At 38.0% G+C, this 23,880-nt stretch overlaps 1 protein-coding gene across 3 annotated transcripts in view; it reads left to right on the forward strand.

Moving 5' to 3' along the window:
• CADPS2 (calcium dependent secretion activator 2) overlaps positions 1-23,880 on the forward strand; it is a 483,312-nt gene that overhangs the window by 153,974 nt on the left and 305,458 nt on the right. For all 3 annotated transcript variants that reach the window (XM_070046319.1, XM_060305373.2, XM_060305374.2), the window contains exons 4-5: positions 16,505-16,585; positions 22,608-22,844. In XM_070046319.1, coding sequence (XP_069902420.1) covers positions 16,505-16,585; positions 22,608-22,844 — 318 coding nt within the window. The remainder of the gene's footprint in view (positions 1-16,504; positions 16,586-22,607; positions 22,845-23,880) is intronic.

Here is a 23,880-nt window from a genome sequence, read left to right on the forward strand (position 1 = left end):
GTTTTTATTTTTTAAATATCTTTATTGGAGTATAATTGCTGTACAATGCTGTGTTAGTTTCTGCTGTATGACAAAGTGAATCAGCTATACATATACATATATCCCCATATCCCCTCCCTCTTGCGTCTCCCTCCCACCCTCCCTATCCCAGCCCTTTAGGTGGACACAAAGCATCGAGCTGATCTCCCTGTGCTATGCGGCTGCTTCCCACTAGCTATCTATTTTACGTTTGGTAGTGTATATATGTCAATGCTACTCTCTCACTGCGTCCCAGCTTACCCTTCCTCCTCCCTGTGTCCTCAAGTCCATTCTCTACATCTGTGTCTTTATTCCTGTCCTGCCCCTAGGTTCTTCAGAACCTTTTTTTTTTTTTTTTTTTTTTAGATTCCATATATATGTGTTAGCATACAGTATTTGTTTTTCTCTTACTTCACTTTGTATGACAGACTCTAGGTCCATCCACCTCACTACAAATAACTCAATTTTGTTTCTTTTTATGACTGAGGAGTATTCCATTGTATATATGTGCCACATCTTCTTTATCCATTCATCTGTCGGTGGACGCTTAGGTTGCTTCCATGTCCTGGCTATTGTAAATAGTGCTGCAATGAACATTGTGGTACATGTCTCTTTTTGAATTATGGTTTTCTCAGGGTATATGCCCAGTAGTGGGATTGCTGGGTCGTATGGTAGTTCTATTTTTAGTTTTTTGAGGAACCTCCATACTGTTCTCTATAGTGGCTGTATCATTTTACATTCCCACCAACAGTGCATGAGGGTTCCCGTTTTTCCACACCCTCTCCAGCATTTACTGTTTGTAGATTTTTTGATGATGGCCATTCTGACCGGTGTGAGGTGATACCTCATTGCAGTTTTGATTTGCATTTCTCTAGTGATTAGTGAAGTTGAGCATCCTTTCATGTGTTTGTTGGCAATCTGTATATCTTCTTTGGAGAAATGTCTGTTTAGGTCTTCTGCCCATTTTGGTGTTGGGTTGTTTGTTTTTCTGATATTGGGCTGCATGAGCTGCTTGTGTATTTTGGAGATTAATCCTTTGTCAGTTGCTTCGTTTGCAAATATTTTCTCCCATTCTGAGGGTTGTCTTTTCGTCTTATTTATGCTGTGCAAAAGCTTTTAAGTTTCATTAGGTCCCATTTGTTTTATTTTTGTTTTTATTTCCATTTCTCTAGAAGGTGGGTCAAAAAGGATCTTGCTGTGATTTATGTCACAGAGTGTTCTCCCTGTGTTTTCCTCTAAGAGTTTTCCTTGGCTGTGCAAAAGCTTTTAAGTTTCATTAGGTCCCATTTGTTTATTTTTGTTTTTATTTTTGTTTTTATTTCCATTTCCATTTCTCTAGAAGGTGGGTCAAAAAGGATCTTGCTGTGATTTATGTCACAGAGCGTTCTCCCTGTGTTTTCCTCTAAGAGTTTTATAGTGTCTAGCCTTACATTTAGGTCTGTAATCCATAAAAATTGTTTTTATAATTGTGAATACAATGGTATTATATTTTTAAATCAAGTTATAACTTTTATCAGTGTTGCTTCATTTGACTATGCATTATTTTTTTTTTTTACCTTTGGCCTACGTGTAGAGGAACTACATAAAAATATTTCTAAGTAAGGTTTCTCCTAAAGATGTTTTAACTTATTTCTGCTTTCTCCCAAATCTCATCAGATAAAAATATAGGCTACAGTCAGATATTCCATGCATTTATTTTTAGACTTTTCTTCCTTACTTAGATCTAGCCTATAGAAATTAGGGTTTTATCCCAGCATGTCCACATTTTTTTTTTTCTTAATGATAAGAGAACACAAATCTTCAGAGATCAGGCATTTTTGTAATAGTAATGGAAGGGAAAAGTGTATTTGCCAATGCACTTTATGACCTGTTTTCATCTATTAATGAATAAAAGATTATATGAATCTACTGTTCCAACTATAATAATATGAATATTGTTCTTAGGTTTTTCATGGTTAATGAAAATATTCTGTCAAAATGAAATATATGTGATAAATATATTTTATACATTGAAAAATGCTTATTGAATGCCTTCTAAAAATATCAGTTACTGGGCGAAACAGTGAAAATACAAAAATGACAAGATTTTATTCTTTCCCTCAAGGTGTTTGCATGTGGTCAGGAGACAGATATGTAACTAAAATGTGACGAATGGTATAATTAATCAGTGTGTCTCTGAGGGTGTGTATAGGGCATAATGTGAACACGTGGATGACAGTCTCTTAATTTGATACTGGATAGTTTGCGTGGATTTCTTTAATGCTCCACCCTGGCTCCACATTAGAATGACCTGAGGAGCTTTACAAACCACTGGGTACCTGGGCCCCCACCTCAGACTAAGTGAAACAGTCTGTGGATGTGGGGCCTAAGTGTCTGTTTTTTAAAAGCTTCCTACGTGATGCTGAGGCTTAAGGACCCCTGGCCTGACAGTTCATCTGAGGTCTTCATGCCATGGTCATATCTAAGTATAGAGGAGGCTGGGAAACAGTCTAGCTCTCTGCCCAGAAGAAGAAATGATTTGGAAGTCTGGAAACTCAATCCTCTGTTGGAACTTTAATGAAGGTTCTAACAAGGACAATTCCTGAATTTTGGAAGATGCATAGAAATTCAGCAGACTGGAGGAAAACAACGCTTATGAAGGCACGAGGAGAATGAAATTGCTTGGAGTCTGTGGGAGATTCATTGTGTTTTGGTGGAGTAGCAGATGAAGCTAGAGTTAGGGAAGGACTTGAATGTTAAGGGGCCTCACATGCTAGCTGGAAGAGCTTGGAACTATCACAAGATAGGGAACACTGTTGGTCTGTGAGGCAAGGAATGACAGGAACAAGTTGGGGTTCTGGAAAGATCACTCTCTGTGGTCTAAAGAATGGATTACATGTGGCCCATCCCCTGCCTCACCCCACCTGTGGGCATGGCACAGCATTATTAAAAAAGAAGTGGAGGACTTCCCTGGTGGCGCAGTGGTTGGGAGTCCGCCCGCCAATGCAGGGGACACGGGTTCGTGCCCCGGTCCGGGAAGATCCCACATGCCGCGGAGTGACTGGGCCCGTGAGCCATGGCTGCTGAGCCTGCGCGTCCAGAGCCTGTGCTCTGCAACGGGAGAGGCCACAACAGTGAGAGGCCTGTGTACCGCACACACACACAAAAAAGGAAGTGGAACAGGACCTGCATATTAATGTTTTGAGTAGTCATGAGGCTCTGCTCCTTGCCCTACTGTGGTCCTGTTTTCCTGTGTTGCCTGTGAAGTTCCTAGACTACTGGATTTCACCTGGGTGTCTCGTCACATCCTCTTGGATCCATGCCCGGTTTTGTGCTTCGGAATTCTTCTGTGCTCCCGCGCTTGGGAGCTTTGGCCTGAGTCAGAACACTAGACCACCTACTTGCCTTAAAAGGGACATGATGAAAGCCCAGGAATTCAAGCAGAAAAAGGGATCAGCTGGAGTCTGTAGTTTAAGACATACCATTCTCCAGAACTACGGGTAACATCCACCTATTCCCCTCACTCACGTTTTATAGAAAAGATAGTATCCTTTGATAGCTGTCTCCCATTTACATTTCCAGCATTTATCTGATGCAGCATTTCTATTAATTGTGCTCTGATGGTGCATCTTTGATGAGGGTGTTCTTTCAATATAGCACCTACTGTGGTCAGCCACTGATCAAGGCTCTCCATATATTGTGGTCCCTCTTCCCATGGAGCAGTATTTTGGGGCAAGGGCATATGTGGCAGGGGGCGGGGGGAATCAAAAGTTCTGTTGTGTACCTGATAAAATAAGAATGTTAGACGTCCATGTGATGGCAGGTGGTAGTTGAATATACAAGTCTGAAATTCCAGTGAGAGGTCAGAGTTGGAGATAAAGATTTGGAAATCATTTTGATAAAGTTAGTGTTTTAATTTAAGTCATGAGACATTATGAAATCATACTGGGAGAGTCTGGGGCTCAAGAAGAAAAAGGGCCAACGACAGAGAGGCCTGGGGATGCCAGGATTTAGAGGCTGCACAAAGGCAAAAGAGCCAGCGAAGAGGGAGGAAACCAGAAAGTGTGGTGTCAGGAAAGCCGTGGGAAGACATTGCAAGGAGAGAGTTTACCTGTGCCACACAGCAACGAAGTGACCCTTGAGTTTGTGAAGTGGAAGCCACTGTTGGCTTTGACAAGGGAAGACTTTTTGGAGTGGTTGGGAGTAAACCTGACTGGAGTGGGTTAAAAGAAGAACCAAGAGGGCTTCCCTGGTGGCGCAGTGGTTGAGAGTCCGCCTGCCGATGCAGGGAACACGGGTTCGTGCCCTGGTCCGGGAAGATCCCACATGCCGTGGAGCCTGTGCGTCTGGAGCCTGTGCTCCGCAACGGGAGAGGCCACAACAGTGAGAGGCCCGCATACCGCAAAAAAAAAAAAAAGAAAAAAAAGAAGAAGAACCAAGAAAGTAAGAAAGTGGTGTTAATAGGAAAACTTCAGGGAATCAGCTAATATGAAGAATATTATATAGTCAAGAAATTCCTTCTATTTAGTATATTGAATCATTTTATTTAAAAAAAAATTATTGAGCCCTTACCTTACTATGTGTCAGGCTCACACTATCGGACTTGGTTCTTAATTGTTTATTGCTTTCGGACGTTTAGAAATGTATGGCCCACGAAATCCCGATTTCTTCTGGTAGGGGGTCAGAACAACTTTTTACAAAGCACTTTTTTTAAAAAGCAGTTGGAAAGGGCGGAAGAAAAAGGACTGTATGCTTACGAAGAGTATCCTGTGAATTTGACACTTTTAGATGATTATTGGGGTCATAATATCCTGAACCCTCTTTGTTTAAGACCAGAAAAAAAATTTCTTTTTTCCGTTTTCCCTAATTACCTTAGATAGAGCAGGGCCAATTGATCATTGTCTTAGTAAGATTTTACTTGTGTAATGGGTGGCAGTGATGATTCTAGTTATTTGTTACAAACTAGTAGAAAGGCCTCTCTTGTTAAATGTTTTTAAATGATGTCATTTCCTGTTTGCAAACTGTTTTCAGTTGTTTGTTACAAACTGGTAGAAAGGCTTCTCTTGTTAAATGTTTTTAAATGATGTCATTTCCTGTTTGCAAAGTGTTTTCAGTTTGTTACAAACTGGTAGAAAGGCCTCTCTTGTTAAATGTGTTTAAATGATGTCATTTCCTGTTTGCAAAGTGTTTTCATGATTCTTTTGTGAAGGTCTCCGGGTGAAGGAGGCTGACATCTTGTTTCACGAAGCCTCATCAGAAGTTTGTGCACTCACTATGTACATGGTATGGTACCAAGAGGAATAGTATTTGAAAAATATAGATAGGTTTGCTACCCTGTTTTGTTTGAGAATTCAGATGCTATTAGGATTGTTGCACTGAAAAATACTGCAGTGATAAAAATACAGATTTGCTATGGTTATTTTGAGTTTCCCTGTCTTTCAGCCTTTTCACGTAGGTCAGCTCTTCTTTCCACTCTACATCCATGGCAAACTGCTGAATCTGAAACTTCTCAAACTCAACAGGTTCAAAGTGCTCTTTTTTCTCATCTCAAACCTGGTTCTATTTATGTATGTTCAGCTTTCTGACTCAACACCAGGAGCCATTCGTGTTTATTGCCTTCCCAGTGCAAACAATAATCTGGTACTGCTACTTCTTCCATTATATTGCAGTGTCTGCTCTTGTCTTCCACAACCACCCGCATAGCTGGAAACTTCAGTACCTCTCACATGGAGCGTGACAGTAACCTCTCACCTGCTTCCTCCCTTCTAATCCTACATGTTTTTATTGCCAGATTAATATTATTATTATTATTATTTTTAACGGTACGCGGGCCTCTCACTGTTGTGGTCTCTCCCGTTGCGGAGCACAGGCTCCGGATGCGCAGGCTCAGCGGCCACGGCTCGCGGGCCCAGCCGCTCCGCGGCACGTGGGATCTTCCCGGACCAGGGCACGAACCCACGTCCCCTGCATCGGCAGGCGGACTCTCAACAGCTGCGCCACCAGGGAAGCCCCAGATTAATATTATTGAAGCACCATCCTGTTGTCATCATGACCCAACTTTGAACAGGGAAAAAAAATATGGCTCCTCTGTCAGCAGAATGAAGTTCATAGCCCTTGGCTAGGCTTTCAACACCTGTGGCATTCGGCCTGGCCCCCACCTGCCTTTCTATGTTCTTTCCCATATTCTTCCCCATGTGACGATTCTTTACACACCCCCTGTGCCAGGTGAGCCGAAGCACTCCCTGTTCCTCATCTACACCCTGTATTTTCTTGAATTTTAATTTTGTCTCACTTTATTCTCTTCACTTGGAATCCCCCTTCTCTGTTCTTAAAGAATCAAGCGAAATTCCTCCTCCACAAAGCCTGCTCTGCTCCTGCCTTCACTCATTTTTCTTAAATATTGTGGGAGAGGGAGAAATCCGTGAGGAATGTATAATTCCCTGGCATACCGAAAAGCTTGTGATATTCTACTTTGTATTATAGATAATTATACATGCCTCTCTTATTGCATTGTAACAACTTGAATATAGGATAAATATTTAAATCCTTTTACCGTAAATTGTCCAGTAATATTTAACGTGTTTCCTGTTGTGGGCACTCATGGCAAGTGACTGACAGAATGGAAACTGAGGGTGAGGTGTCGTGAAGGAGAGGGAGGTGGTTACGTTGAACCCTGGGGTCAAACTATAGGATTCAGACCCTGGCCCTGCCGAGTATGAACTGTGTGACCTTGACCTTGGAAAATTGTTTAAACCTGTCTGTGCTTTAGATTTTTTCATTACTAACCTGGGATGATGATAGGAACTCCTTCCATATGGTTGCTCTGAGGCTTAAATGTAATGATGTTTACAAACACTTAGAACGGTTCCTGACATACAGTGCTGTATAAATTCACCTCTTACTAGTCCTGATGAGGCTAAAGTTCTAATCTGCTCTGACAGCGTCCTCTAAAGTCGCTGATAGTGTCTGTGTTATTTTACTTAGGGCTAAAATCTCTCCGTTTCATCATTATTAATGTAAATGTATATTCAATTATTTTATTGAGGGAAGTATAGTTAGTAAATAATTGCTTGAAAATGTTAGCTCATGACTTCTGTCTAGAAGATAAAATGTTAATACCAAATGGAATCCTAAGGAAAATTTCATGATGTGCAAAATTTTGCGAAGTTATACCTACCATTTTAGGCAATAATGTATGCATAGTCTCCAGGCTATCGAAGTCCCCTGGTTTTTATGTTTGAGGTGAAAGTTCTTGCGTTCTTACTTTTGAACATTTTTTTCCATTACTTAATATAGTTTAGTTCATTTCACATAGGCTAATTTTATATCTCATTAACTTGTTCGTCTTTTTCCTACTTTTAAGTAGTATTCAAAGGGAAGTGTGGTTTGGGAAATGCAATTTTAAGACTCTCAGAACTGTTCTCTGAGAAGCTGCGACAGAACTGCTCTTTCCGAGCCAGGTTTCTTATGCACAGTTTAGCAAGTAGACGTGAGAGTGATCTTTACAGGCTCTGCCTTTAGCAGCCGAGTGCTCCCTGACTCAGACGTAACAGCATCCAGGCAATGCGTCCCTCTTGAGAATACGGGGATCACTTCACTTCCTTGTGCTCTTTGTGCTGCACGAAGTTGCAGAAAGAGTTTTAGTTACCTTGGAGTTGCTGGCTAATTGTCAATGATCAGGTAGCGGGGAGGAAGGACTTTTTTGTTTCTGTTTTTGAGGGAGGTTGCCTCATGGAAGATGGGTCAGTCTGGAGGGATGTTAGGGTCCAAGAACCTTTCAAATACAGGTGGAATTATTCCTTGCATTTACATTAAAACCTGGGACTGGTTACGGAAATCCCACCATTGGCGATGGATTGGTTTAGGCCTCTTGTTAGGGTGGTAGGGTGAGCTAACAAGGGTCATATATTGCGGTGTGAGGTAGGGGTCATAAATATCTGAGAAGTTGAATAATGAGAAGACTACTATGAAAGACATGTTGTCAGATAGTACCTGCTTTGTTACCCAATAGGTAGGCAGGTAGTCTTCTCAGAAGATTTGGAGATTGATCTGGACAATGAAGGTAGGTAAGAAGAGCATCCCAGGCAGGAGAAACACAAACAAGGTATATGATTGGGGAAATGTAATATGTTTTGTATATAATGAGCAAACTAATTTGTATAAATAATGCAAGTATCCAAGAGGTTAAAAAGTGAGATTGGTACAAAATAGGGTGGACCTGAAAACTAAGCTGAGATGTTTGAGTATCATTCTTTCTCATTCATATCCACTTATTTTCATTCACTTCCACCCATCCTTCCATCCCCCTGCCCTTTACTCCTCCTCCTCTTCTAAGATGTTAGCCTGATCAAGGGTAGTGAGAATCATGTGTAGAAACAGGGCAGCCATGCAGAAGAGTGGATTGTAAAGAAGGACACTTCTGTCTTAGCTGAGGCCATTGTTGGGTGCCTGAAAGGAAAGACCTTGCCTTCAACTGGAGATAGAGAACTGGGACTCAGGAGAGAGACCAGAGCTATGTGCTGAGTTATGTCATGACATCATATACAACAGCAGACACTCTGTCTAGAGCAGCTAAGGACCAACTGTGTGTGCTTATGGGCTGAGAGAATGAGGGGGCTCAGCACAGAAAACAGAGCAGGAACAATCAGTACTCTATCTTCACGATAAGTAATTTGATTCAAGTGATGGTAGAAAATTAACAAATTTATTGATGAAGTAAATGAATTTGCTAATTCTTAATACAGCTTTTGATCAGGGTTTTTAGGCTGTGTTACAAAATCCATGCATATTTGGCACTGTCAAATAAGTCAAACACTGGGCTATGAGAAAATTATAATGTTGGGTGGAGTGTTCTTTTGGAATTGGGGGTTAGGTTTGTGTAAATTCCTTCTCATGATGTATTATCTCTAGATCACCAGATTTATAGATGATATAAACAGAATAACCAGCAAATGAATTAATCTCAGGGAAAACACTATTTATGTAACAGTGCAAATCCTAGTCTACTTGTATATTTCATACTAAAAGATAAAGGTGAATGTTATAAGAAAGTAACAGAATATAATTTGTTTGAAAAGAGATATGCCATAATTGGACTGGGGACTCAGAAAAGAACTAATTTTTTTTTCAGTGGGAGAAGGGCACAATTGACTAGGGTTAGCGCAAACAAAGGCATCATTATGGAAAAACACAGCTATTAATCCCCATTTTTAGTGATTGACAATATTAATGTGAAGACAGTTATCCTGGTTCTAGAAAATAGATTAATCATAGAGGGCAATGATGCTAAACAGTGCTATGAAAAGTGCTTTTTTTTTTCTTGAAGATATGAGCAAATTTAATGAATTTGAGTATTTGATGTTTGTAGTTTTTACAGCGTTAGAAGAATGATATCAGATGCTATAAAATGAAGCTGTTGGGTAAAACTTGGTAAGGTGGTTCTTATGCGGTTTAAAATTTTCTTACCTGTAAGATAGTTGGCCACCAATGAAGTCTTTGGGTCTTCCCAAGGACTTCTGCAAAGGGAGATTTGTTGATTTCTGAGACCTTCTCTTTTCAGAACTGTTTCCATGGAACTTGAGAGGACTGGGGCCCAGAGAGCCCAGGGTTTGAGATTTGCAAGTCAAGACTAATAGATGCGGCATCAGATCAGTATTTTCTCTATTCCTCAAAGTCCATTTTTTAATATTTCCATTTTAGCAAATTCATCCTGATATTATCAACCAGGAAAAACATCTCTTCCATCACTGATTTCCCACACTCCTTGATCAGTAGCTTTCTGGTGGCAATTCTGTTCTGTTTTAAATGCTGTTTTTACTGTTTTCTGTATGAAATGTGAACTCCTGGAAGGCCACTACTTCTGCAGCTACAGAATAGCTTTCAGCAGTGCTTGCTGTACAGTAGGTGTATAAAAAACATAGAGTTAGTAAAGTAATTGTGGGCCATTCAGTCAACATTGTTCAGAGCCTTTGTCTTAGTGTCCTTTTATGAAGAATTTAACAAATCTTCGAAAGGGTAAGGTTGATGTAGGCCTGTGGTGGCCATTTTCCTTGCTTATGTTTGAGAAGCCAGACAGCCTCTTCTAGAATAAATGGAGACTTCTATAAAGAAGATTCTCCTAGAGCCATGGTTCTTTACCTCTTTTGAGTTAACCACCCCTTTGGGTAAGCTATGAAATTCAAACAATTCCTCAAGGAGAAAAGTGCATATCTCTCCAAATTTTGCTCCCAACTTGAATGGTCCAGACTCCTGAAGGTCCAGGTTAAGAACTTCATAGCCAAGAGAATTCTGAATTTGGAAACAGCAATCCCTGTGTAATGAACAGGAGGAAAATAAAAGTACTGAATATTTGTCAAGACATTGAAATATTTTGATAATTAAAGTGATAAAATGTTCTGTATAATAGATACTCAAGGCATTGCAGAGAATAAAGATACGTTTGGGCATCTGTTATGGTCAGGGTTGAATGACCCTCTTTGAAAGACCTGGAAAATATTCTGTGCCAGGAAAGGATATCTGTGAGGTATAAGTAATCTATTGTCATATAAAGTGTTGTAATCAGGAATTTAAAGTAAAAGAAAATGAAATTAAAAGATGTCCTTGTGGAGTGAGGACTTGTCTCTGGCCTCTACCACCAACTCCATGGTCCCCAAATTATCCCCACTGTCTTTATCTCACAGCCCAAATCAGGCACTAGAAATGGATACATCACCAACATTTTAAAGTCTGATGTCCCACATCTATTAAACCATCCATATGGGCTTTTTTCTACTTTTTTTTTTTTTTCTTGAGGGGAAGGAGGAGAGGAGGTAGTGTGCAAAACCAAGTTTTCAGAAAAGAAAAGATTATTTTCACCATAATGATGTATACAACTGTATTGACAAAGTGAAATGCACTTCAAGTGGCTAGAGATACACTACACCACGCAAAAAAAGAGTCTTGGCCAAGGAGTAAGAGTACCTGGATTTGGTCTGCCTTCAACTATGTGATTCTGGGTTTCACTACATAAGTCTAATTGGATTGGTTGTGGGCTGTGAAAGAAAGAGAGAGGTCAAAGATGAGACCTAGGCTTTGGGCTTGAACAAATGGTAAATAGGTGTGCCATTTATATGACATGGCATTACTCACGGAAGGAGTGATTGAGGTGGGGAGATGGCAATCAAAATTCCATTTGGGGCATGTTAAATGCAATGTGCCTTGTCTTCATGCAGGTTGAAATGGTACGTAGGCAGTTGAAAATAACAGACTGGCCCTCTGGTGAGAGGTTGGAGCTATAAATACATACTTAGGAGTTATCAGTGAATAGATGCTGTTTATGGCCATGTGCTTTGAGGAAAGCACCTAGGCAGTGAACGTGTAGATTAAAGAGGTCTGTGGCCCCAATCCATTGTTTATAAATGTTAATCTCTCGTGCATGGGAGCACATCTCCAATTTAATAATGGAAATTAAAATCTATTTGCCTTATTAAATTTATTTTTAAACATTCTGAAAATGAGGTACATTGTATAAAACTAACCAGCTGGGGATTGGGTGGAGGAAGTGGGTGTGGTGATAAAAGGGCAACATATGGTGTTAAAACTGTTCAGTGTCTTGACTGTGGTGACTGAGGGAACCTAGACAGATAATAAATTGTATAGAAATCCATACAAATGAGTGTGCATAAAACTAAGGAAACTGGAATAGGATGGATGACTGTATCAATCAGTATTCTGGTTGTACATGATGGTCTAGTTTTGTAAGATGTTACCATTGAGGGAAACTGGGCAGTGTACAATGGATATCTCTCAATTATTTCTTACAACTGCATGTGAAACTGCAGTTATCTCAACTGAGGAGTCAACCTTTAAGAAAGCATTCATAATCCTAAAGATGCTACCAGAAAACTACTAGAGCTAATCAGTGAATTTCGTAAAGTAGCAGGATACAAAATTAATGCACAGAAATCTCTTGTCTTCCTATATACTAATGATGAAAAATCTGAAAGTGAAATTAAGAAAACACTCCCATTTCCCATTGCAACAAAAAGAATAAAATATCTAGCAATAAACCTAAGGAGACAAAAGACCTGTATGCAGAAAGCTATAAGACACTGATGAAAGAAATTAAAGGTGATACAAACAGATGGAGAGATATACCATGTTCTTGGATCAGAAGAATCAACAGTGTGAAAATGACTCTACTACCCAAAGCAATCTACAGATTCAGTGTGATCCCTATCAAACTACCAGTGGCATTTTTCACAGAACTAGAACAAAAAATTTCACAATTTGTATGGAAACACAGAAGACCCCAAATGGCCAAAACAATCTTGAGAAAGAAAAACAGAGCTGGAGGAATCAGGCTCCCTGACCTCAGACTATACTACAAAGCTACAGTAATCAAGACAGTATGGTACTGGCACAAAAACAGAAATATAGATCAATGGAACGGGATAGAAAGCCCAGAGATAAACACATGCACATATGCTCACTTTATCTTTGATAAAGGAGGCAAGAATATACAGTGGAGAAAAGACAGCCCCTTCAATAAGTGGTGCTGGGAAAACTGGACAGCTACATGTAAAAGAATGAAATTAGAACACTCCCTAACACCATACACAAAAATAAGCTCAAAATGGATTAAAGACCTAAATATAAGGCCAGGCACTATCAAACTCTTAGAGGAAAACATAGGCAGAACTCTCTACGACATAAATCACAGCAAGATCCTTTTTGACCCACCTCCTAGAGAAATGGAAATAAAAACAAAAATAAAGAAATGGGACCTAATGAAACTTAAAAGCTTTTGCACAGCAAAAGAAACCATAAACAAGACGGAAATACAACCCTCAGAATGGGAGAAAATATTTGCAAACGAAGCAACTGACAAAGGATTAATCTCTAAAATTTACAAGGAGCTCATGCAGCTCAATATCAAAAAAACAACCCAATCCAAAAGAGGGCAGAAGACCTAAATAGACATTTCTCCAGAGAAGATATACAGACTGTCAACAAACACATGAAAGAATGCTCAACATCATTAATCATTAGAGAAATGCAAATCAAAACTACAATGGGATATCATCTCACACCAGTCAGAATGGCCATCATCAAAAAATCTAGAAACAGTAAATGCTGGAGAGGGTGTGGAGAAAAGGGAACCCTCTTGCATTGTTGGTGGGAATGTAAATTGGTCCAGCCACTATGGAGAACAGTATGGAGGTTCCTTAAAAAACTAAAACTAGAGCTACCATACAACCCAGCAATCCCACTACTGGGCATATACCCTGAGAAAACCATAATTCAAATAGAGTCATGTACCAAAGTGTTCATTGCAGCTCTATTTACAATAGCCAGGACATGGAAGCAACCTAAGTGTCCAGAGACAGATGAATGGATAAAGAAGATGTGGCACATATATACAATGGAATATTACTCAGCCATAAAAAGAAACGAAATTGAGTTATTTGTAGTGAGGTGGATGGACCCAGAATCTGTCATACAAAGTGAAGTAAGTCAGAAAGAGAAAGACAAATACTGTATGCTAACACATATATATGGAATCTTTAAAAAAAAAAAATTCATGAAGAACCTAGGGGCAAGACAGGAATAAAGACACAGACCTACTAGAGAATGGACTTGAGGATATGGAGCGGGGGAAGGCTAAGCTGGGATAAAGTGAGAGAGTGGACATATATGGACATATATACACTACCAAACGTAAAATTGATAGCTAGTGGGAAGCAGCCGCATAGCACAGGGAGGTCAGCTCGGTGCTTTGTGACCACCTAGAGAGGTGGGATAGGTAGGGTGGGAGGCAGGGAGACCCAAGAGGGAGGAGCTGGGGATATATGTATATGTATAGCTGATTCACTTTGTTATAAAGCAGAAACTAGCACACCATTGTAAAGCAATTATACTCCAATAAAGATGTTTAAAAAAAAGCATTCATAAAAATTATATAAACTTTCAACTGTGTTTGAGTTTGGTAATACTCAAAAGAAAACAAAACATATGGTACATGGAATGGTAACATAAAATTCTTACTTATAGTTAACCAGCTGATTTACCTCCTTGAATTCTGTCTAGCATTACATAAAACAAAGACAACCAGTAAAAAGTTTTATTGGTTGTCTTTATTATATTAGCTTTTCCTCTTTTTTTTGTAAACATGTTTGGGAGTATGCTTTTCTAGTTTCACAGAAATGGCACTGTAGTCATCAGTCACATTTCAGTCTCTGATTGCTATTAACGGACAGTTTAGTACAGTAATGCTCTGCTTTTCTTTGTCTATATGTTTTCAGACAAATGCAGTTAAGGCATTAATATTTTTTTAAAGTAGTAGAAAACTCTGAGAAGGAAAACACTTGCAGACTGCAGAAGTGACTGAAACAATTCCATTTAAAGTTAAATAAGAACTGTTAATATGAAGATACAAATAGTTAAAGATGTTAAATAATATTTTGTGGTGAAATATGAAGGAGAATTTTTAAGGTTTTAAGATGTCAAATGCTATTTCTTGGTGGAACTGTAACTCTTCACTGCAAGTAACCATTTTATTTTTTGTGGAAAAATATTTATCAGCATTTAAGCAAAATGAGAAGATACCCCATATTACGTTTACTGTATTTGAGGTATTGTAGTTAGGGTTCTTACACATAATTTTTGTTTTTAGGACCTTGATTTCGGTTACCTGGAATAGGCATTTATCATCTATTTTTTTCCTTAATAATTTTGTTAGTTTTTAATGTAAGTCATTTTGACTTCAGATGCAGTGAACAGAGAGACTTGTTTCTGTTTGATTTTGAATATGAATCAATTAAAATAAAAAGTGTATTTTTTTTTGAGATGACATAGCAGCTCCTTTACAACAAGGATTTAGTTTAAGAAAATCTTGGCTATTTAAAAACTTGTTTTTAAATAAACTTGATTTTTTTATATAAACTTGGGAACATGTTTTTTGGAATATGTTTGGAAAGGTGACCTTAGATCTGTTAAACAAACAGATAGATGGATTGATATAGAGGGACAGGTAGACTTCCTTATGTCCCTCTTAACCTGTTTGTGATGGAGACAGGCACAGTGACCTTTCCAAAAAGTCCTGTTTAAAACCTCTCGGTGAAATCCCGGTGCTATAGGAACCAATTCCAACCTCCCTAATTTGCCTGCGAAGAGTAGCTTATAAGGTAGTCCCACCTCTCTCTCCAGCCCCATCTCTCATGGACCTTCCCTTCTTCCCCCTCTCCCCCCATTCCATTCCCCAAACCACTGTCTGCTCTCACCTCCAGACATTTGGTGCCCTCTTACTGGAGCACCTACCCTTCTTCTTGACCCTTCGTATACATTCCGACACCACCATCCTACTGACCTGCTTTGCCCCTACTCATCTTTTTCAGAATTTTTCTTATTAAGGCTATTTTTTTTAATGTAACATGGTAAATTTGTAGTTCTTCAGCAAAGGGACAAGTTAATCTTATTCTCCTGGGTGTTTAATGTTGTACTCAGTACTAATCCAATTTTTAGATGGACTTTTACTAAAGTATGGTTGTATTGTGTGGTCTAGGCTTCTTAATGAGGGAAGTGGGAGAGAGGAAGGAATTAAAGAGAAACATTGGCCTTGTTCACATCTGTAACCCACCCAGTGCAGCCCACACTGTGCATGGCCCATAGGACTGCCTCGATTTAAGAGGTCTTAATGAACTAATACAGGGAGATAGAAGGAATCATGAGGAGAAGTTAAAAGAGGTTATAGAAAAAGTTAAGGATTATGTCAGTGGAGAAGTTAAAGTAATATTCCATGTAGATGGAAATATCTATAAAAATGAGGATAGCATGCTAAGCTTTCAATCAAATTTAGAACAAGAGAATGGAATTCTAACGTGGTGCCGGTCTGTGAAGGGATTTCTTGGCAGTATGAGCCTGTTGGTACTAGAATGAGGAGCATATGAAGACCTAAATGGTAGAAAGTTATAGCAATCAATCAAATAGTGCCTTGATAGTTTAGCACAAATAAAAACTTATTATAAAAATGAAGGAAATATTTTTTGAAAGATCAAGGAAAATAGTGAAACATTACTCAGTATCTCACTATCCAGAAATGCATTCTGGGAATTTGAAACAGCAAAAGAAGAGATTTATCTATTTTGAACTATTTAGGACTGACCTTAATGAAGGCAGAATGATGGCCTGAATAAACTTAATGACAGCTTAATGCATCCTCAAGGAAACAGGGACTTCTTGGTTTAGCTCTGTTGTGGACAGGTTGGGCAAAGAATTATTATAATTAGATTTTTTGGTAAGCTGAGCTATTAACCTTAGAGATTTATTACCTTTTTTGTGAGCAAACCACAATGAAAAGTGCCCAAGAAATTTAATTAGAGTGTCAATCTAATTAAACAACTTTCTGTGTTCTCAGTAGGTAGTTGAGAGAATTTATAAAGTTTTTTCAGAGTCATTTTGTCTTTGCTTTAATCTGTAGGTCACTGCCATTAAGTAATCATGTATGTGTGATTTCTGTTTTATTTTTAAGTTGGATAATGCAGATGAACAAGCAGCCCAGATCAGAAGGGAACTTGATGGTCGTTTGCAGTTGGCAGAGAAAATGGCAAAGGTAAATTGTTAACTTTGATATACTGTACCACATTTCTTTCTGTACTTAGATTTCTGTGAGCTGAAAGAGTTTTGTGTAGATAAAGCCGGAATAATTTTATTTTCTCATCTCCATGCATACCTCTTAAGCCCAGGTACCTGAATGTATATTATCTGAAATGGAACACGTTATCTATTTTACATATCCATCCTTATATAAGATGTTTAAATTCAGTGGTAACTTTTATAGATTATTCTTAAAGCAATGCCTGAATTTCTCAAACTGCCAGACTTAGAAGAATTTTAATACTGCACTAAGCATAATATAATCATGCTTAGTGCATGAGAGAAAACCATCCTGCCTGCAGAATCATACAATATATTCCAAAGTATCTAGCACAGTGCTTGGCACACAGTGGTGTCAACTAATATTTGAATGGATGAAAAATATAATTTGAAGTTTCTAGTACAGAGTCTCATAGGGCATATTGAATACGATATTTTGTTTACTTTTATTTATACAACCATTGTGTGAACAGAAATAGATTTCAAACAAAAGCCGAGTTTCTTTTTAATTCTGAGGACTCTTTGTCTAAATCATTCTCTAGTAAATTGATGCATTAATTTACTTCAGTGGTAAAAATAAAATTTTAGTCTCTTAAAATAGACTTGAGGTTATAATGCTGTTGATCTGAGAATAAGATTTTTTTCCTTTTGCTAAATGAAAAATGTGAGTATTTGATAGACTCTCCCTCCCTCCCTCTGTGTCTGTCTCTGTCCTGTCTCTCTGAAGAATCCTCTCTGTTGGGGATTTTTCTTCTTTTTAAAAACTTTAGGCATAACATGTATATAGCAAAGTGCACAGATTTTAAGTTTACAGCTTGATGAGTGTGTATATGCCCTGTATTAACTACCTCCCAAACCAAGATAGTGAACTTTTCCAGCACTTTAAGGAGATATATCCCATACTGCATGTGACTATTGAAGTTTTGTGTTTTTCAAAGAAAAATGTATTTATGAATATGTAAGTTTTAAGACTAGTACTGTGTTTATCTAAATGTGTATTAAATTTAAAAGTAGCCAAGTTGTTGAGAAATAGAGATAAATAGAAATACATAGAAAATTGAGAGAAATTGGGTAACAGAGATGACCGTAAGTTGTGAGAACCAAGCCAAGGGCAGAGAGTGAAAAGACAACACACCTTGTTACCACCCTCTGGAGAGGTACTACATCATTCTAGAGATTCAGATGTGGAATTCATAGGCTAGGAATCAAGTATTAGCTTGAGGCTTTTGGAAGCTTTAGGGAGAGAAATGCATTCCCCAGAATCCTAACCTGAGTTGGAAGCTGTCTGTGTCTGGAAGGGCACTGCTCTTCTTGAAGCCCTGAGGCTAAGAGAGAATCCAGAGAGATGTGCCCGACAGTGTGGGCAGGGTTCTGGACCTGTGATCAGCATTTTTCAGTTGCCTACTTGTATTTAGATTGTACCTGAGCTGAACACACTGTCATAAGTTGAACTTCTTCAAGGGTCTGGCTGAATATGTGATAGTTTAGATGAATTTCTAGAGGGTTACAGAACAGGATGGAAAGCCTTGGGTGTGTCCCCGAGCTCATGTCTGTGGAAGAGGATGTGTGATGTGTGTGTAACCTCTGGACTGAGTGAGAGGAGCAGGGTCAGTGATGCACATACAGCAGCTTCTCTTTGCGGGGACCTTGATGATTTCATCAGAAGTGCTGATAAAGTAGAAAAAGCGTGGAGACAGGTGTCTGGGAACTGACTATACTGCTGAACTGAATGAATAAGCATTTTCAGAACTCTAATGGAAAACTGATGAATTCATAAAAGTGCTAACAAAAGATCAAGATAAAAAAAATTACATGGGACTGAGTGAACTGATGAGGATGATTATAATTTTTGTGACTTTCTGTTCGAATTAAAAAAAAAAAATCCCACAAGGACTCAGAGGCAAAAAATATACAAATCAATTTTCACTTAAAGTAAAGGAGCTGTTATGTTACAGTGGAGGATTCCTGGACTGAATGTCAATATTATGACATAGTATGAGTGTGTTTCATGCTTGGTAATTACAATCATTGTTGCTTTTGTTGTGGTCATCCATTTACAATGCTTGGTGTCAGTAAAAATAAAATACAGTGTGTGTGTGTGTGTGTGTGTAAAAAAAAAAGAAAAAGCGTGGAGAAGGAAGGAATTGAAACTGATGGGATTGGAACAACAACAACAGCAAAAAACACCCCAAAATATAATGCCTTTTGGTAAATATATTGACATAGCAGATAGAGCATGTTTAATTGCCTTCTACTTCAGTTTCACCAAATTTAAGCCACCTTCATAAAATATAAGGCTAATTATAACTTACTGACCTTGTTGTCTTAGATCTCTACAATAATCCTGTGAATCCACAAGGGCAGATGATATAATGAATTTATTTTATAGACAAGGAGACTGAGGTTTAGGGAAGATTACTTAACAAATCAAAAGACCTCAAACGCTGGTCTTTGGACTCCAGAGCTTAGGTTTGCTCTCTTAGGCCCTGATACCTCTTCAGTCTCATAAATCCAGAAGTGTGGTTTATTCATAGTTTATAGTTTGCAGTCAACTATTAGTAGCACCTGTCATGCTTTACAACACAGTATAATAACACTGAAGCCACAGGGCAGAAGTCTGTTTCAAGGGATGTAAATATTGACTTTAATATTTTAGCCAAAGCATAATTAGGAAGTAGTAGGAGAAAAAAATATGGCTGGACTGGGCCAGAAAGACCTGTGGGCCAGATCCATGATTGCTGTTTCCTCGATATAGGCAACTTATTTAACCTTTTGGAGGCTGAATTTTGCTATTCATAAATTCAATGAATAAATATTTCTTGAACACCTGTTAAGATAACCAGGCACTATTTTAGGCACTTGAGATACATCCAGACAAATGTAGTTCTCTTAGGATAAAACCAGACAAAAATATTCCTGCCATGCCCTCAGGGAGCTTACATTTTATTTGGGAGAGACTTACAGTAATTACTGTAACTGAATTATGGAAGGTGAACATTTGCTACTTAGAAAATAAAGCAGAGAAGGTGGAATCGGGAATGTGGGAGGGAAGGAGAGTGTTGAAAATTTCCAGCCAAGTGGTCAGGGTAGGCCAGTTCTTGGCAGTACTGTCTTTCTAGTACATCAGGGTCAGAAACTTGGAATCATCTTTGCCTCCTTTTTTCCTCATGCCAAATTTATCAGGAAATCCATTTCTATCTATCTTCAAAGTATTTCCACGATCTGACAGTTGTCACCGCGTTCATCCTACCACTCTGGTCCATGCTTCATCTACTGGAAAGTTAAGAACTCTTACAGTGACTAAAGTTGAATAATGGAAATTTTATGGAGCAAATTTTTTTTTAATGTATATAGTGCGTTAGGGCTGCTAATGGGCTAAGCTGTACAGAGGACTAAATTAGAACGTTGAAACTGTGGTTTATAGGAACAACTCACAGGTAAACTACAGAATAACCCTATTTCTGATGCTGTCCTAATTTAAAAGATCAAATTTAATATGTACATTAGTTGTACAGTTGGTTTTGTTTCCAAGAAAGAGGCAACATAAGCAGGCTAAATAAAATTTATGAAATATTATCGACAAACCTCAAAGCTTTAAAAGAGAGTTGTTGGGGTTTTTTCCCCAGAGAGAAAAAGAAAATCTAGTATAGTCTGTTTCCTGAAAAGTTTGAAAATGCTTATGAAACAGTCAATTTGGGTGATTCCTGCCAGTCTCCTCTTTGAAAAATGATAATGACTGAAGTGTTTCTAATGAAAGCTAAGTAAGAATAGATTTTTTTTTTCATGTGCTAATGCTAAGTTTTCCATTAAAAAACACCTTAAAAATTTGGAGAAAATAACTGGTACATCCAAACTTTCAAACATGTGATATATTTGCCTTTTGCTTTGCTCAAATGTTTCTGAAAGGCAAAACTGTGACTGTTACATGAATATAAAATGAACAAACAATAATGATTGTACTCAGTGTATAATTAATGAGCATACTAGTTAGATGTTAAAACTAGTCTGAAGGGCATTTGAAAAGTAGGTGTTTTTAGGCAAAGTTAAAATAAGATTCAAGTATTAGATATAAAAGTGGTTAAAAAAAAAACCAGTGGTTAATTTCCAACAGGGATTTAAACTATAACCATTGGATTATCTTAGTCGCCAGACACACATTATTTATATCTTTACCACACAAAATTCTACAAAGTAACGTGTGACTTCACTTGTAAACAGGATCTTTAATCAATGTAAACAGTAAATTGAACTAGGTACATTTCCCCCACATGGTCCTTGGATGGCCTTTGCTCACATATGACGTTGGAAGGACCTGTTCCCTCACCTTTTTGCCTTATATCTGAGTTTTGGATGCTTTTTATGACAGCTTTTAAAATTAGTCCACAAATGTAAAAATGTTTTTATGCTTTATTTTATCTTTTTCCTCTTTTGCATGTATTGAAAAACTATCCAAAACATTATTCCCTGCATCCCCAAAGGAATCCAAGTTATTATATAACTGAGTAGTTATGTGTTTTTCCTGAGGATGCAAACTTACTGTGTGGGAATGTTGCTTCAAGCTATAGAGGAATATTAAAAGGATACTTAAGAATCTTCCTTGGGAAAGTTTATTATGGATGTAGATATTTAATCTCTCTGTGATATAAATACGCAATTTTAACATTGATTATATGTAAATTATTTTAAAAGAAATATGTCAAGGTTATATTGGGGGAAAAGAAAAACAGGTGGTCCAGGACTCTGGGACTGATTCATGAGGTGGTGCCAGATGCTCCTTTCCAGCCCATGAACAAACTGGTGCAAGTGAGTCAGACCAGGGGCAGGTTGATGAATGCATTGTGGATGTATTCCATTCACCCTGGAGATGGGGATTTCTTAGGTAACAGTTTGAATGATGCCAAAGGAGACAGTAGTAAAGGCATTGATTTTTCTGGAACATTAGGCAGTCATTCATTTGAATGATGGCAGCTTGAGGCTGTCATCCCCCAGCCAGTTTTATACCGCTGTCATTACATTACATCGCATTCCCATCATAAAGCTGTATACCCTCTACCTTTCAGAGAGAAGACCTAAGTGCCAGGCTGTCAGAGGTTAAAGAAAGAGCCAAGAGTATGAGGAAACCTCACTTGCTATTTGTGGGAATGTAAATGGGTATAACCTTCTCCAAGGGCAATTTGGCAATAGCTGTTAATATCTATCTAAGTATCAATACTTGGAATGTCCTTTTAACTGAGTGAAAGAAACAGAAGTCTGATTGCAGAGGTCTGAGGACTGAATGGCAACACTCATGTAATTTGGGAAGAAAATTGAATCTCCTAATTTGATATTACTACTTTTTCATGTACAGCTTTTATCATAAATTTACATTAGGCTTTAAACTTAATTTTTTCTAAACCTTTACTAAAAAACTGAATTTATGGCAATAAGGGATCTTGATACGTTTGTATGACATGAAAGTTAACTAATTTTAGAAGTATGGCCATATTTCTATTTCATAGTAAAGGTTTTTCAATTTGAATGCCTAACACATCAGTGGTATGAAAGAGAGATACTGTTAAAATGTTTCTTAACAGTCAGAGCAGTATATACTGAACATTCTTGTTATAGACCAGTTGTTCCAAGTATTTCAAAGATATCAGTGGCTAATTAAGATTCATCTATACACTAAAACTTTTTACATGCATGTTTTTTAGAGTTGGTTTTTCCCTTAAATAAATACCGTATCAAAAATAAAGTTAAGCTGAAAATGTATATCATGTGATTCATTTTTTATGATGATGATCCTCCATAAGGTAGATAAGGTTCAGTTAAATATAATCAAAATTGCCAAAGCCTGAGGCTTTCAAAGCCTAGAGACTAAAGTATCATTGAGCATCACAATTTCTAAGACAGTCGAGTATATAGCCATCATATAATCTTTTACGATAAAATTGAAATATGACTTGTGTAACATTATTATTTTAAAAATTATTTTCAAGGAAAGAAATTTCCCCAGATTTATAGCAAAAGAGATGGAGAATATGTATATAGAAGAGTTGCGGTCTTCAGTGAATTTGCTAATGGCCAATTTGGAGAGTCTTCCAGTTTCGAAAGGTGGTCCAGAATTTAAATTACAAAAATTAAAACGTTCGCAGAATTCGGCCTTTTTGGACATAGGAGATGAGAATGAGATTCAGCTGTCAAAGTCCGACGTGGTGCTGTCATTCACCTTAGAGGTAAGTGGCTTTATCCCGTGTTTGCTTCCGGCAGTGTAAATGAGGCTACAGGGTCATTTCCGCTGACCTTGGTGGTAACGTTTCAAATTTAAAGCAATGTAATATATTTTGAAGAAGTTAAATTATTCTTCATTTGCTAGACAATCAGAGAGTGAATGCAAATTAACGCAAATTGTCCTTTAAACGTAACAGTGGTGTTAGGGTTAAATAATAAAATAATACAAGTTTTGAGGCAAGTGTTCTTGGCGCCACCTAGGCTGGTGGAAGTTTATTGGTAGAGTAAGCACTGAAACACGCTTGAGTGGAAATAGGATTTAAACGCATAATTGAATTCTCTGTAATTTGGAAACTCCTTTCAAGCTTTTGGTTATTCTTGTTTTTAATCTGCTTTAACTACGAGATCATCTTTCTAGAATCAAATCGCATAAACCAGCTGTAGTGTACAGTATTGGTACTATAGATGATGAGAAGTAAAGACTTCTTCCTTTCTAGGATTTGCCGTTTCATTACAGGTACAGTAAATATCATTAAAAAGAAACGAGAATAAATGTTGTGCATTTAAAATTGTGTTCCCCAAGACTTCAGAGTTTCATCCCTTTTATACAGATCACTGGAAACCAAAGACATTGATCCCTGACCCCTACCACTGCTTGCTGTGGATATTTTTCATGATGGCATTTCCTCACTGCTCAACTCTGTATATGGGCTGATCCATGGATATGTGTGTGGGTTTATACCCAACACCCGCACATACGCTTGCACTATCCAGCTTAAATTCTTAGCCTCTCAAAAATTCAAGCTTGTAACTCCTTTCTTGCGTTGTTATGCACTCTCTCTGCTAGGTCCCAGTACTGCTGTTTGAGTTGCTCGTTGACAAAGCAAAATGTGTGGAGTCTTAGGAGGTACAGCTTTAGATTTTTTTGTTGATGCCTCTTACACTTGACTTACTTCGTTTATGGCAGAAAAAGCAAATGTCTGCTTCTGTTCTTTCCTCCACTTATTCAACTCTAAGAGAAATTCAAGCTTGAGGATAAGA

Source organism: Globicephala melas, chromosome 9 (genome assembly GCF_963455315.2).
Source record: "Globicephala melas chromosome 9, mGloMel1.2, whole genome shotgun sequence".
NCBI lineage: Eukaryota > Metazoa > Chordata > Mammalia > Artiodactyla > Delphinidae > Globicephala > Globicephala melas.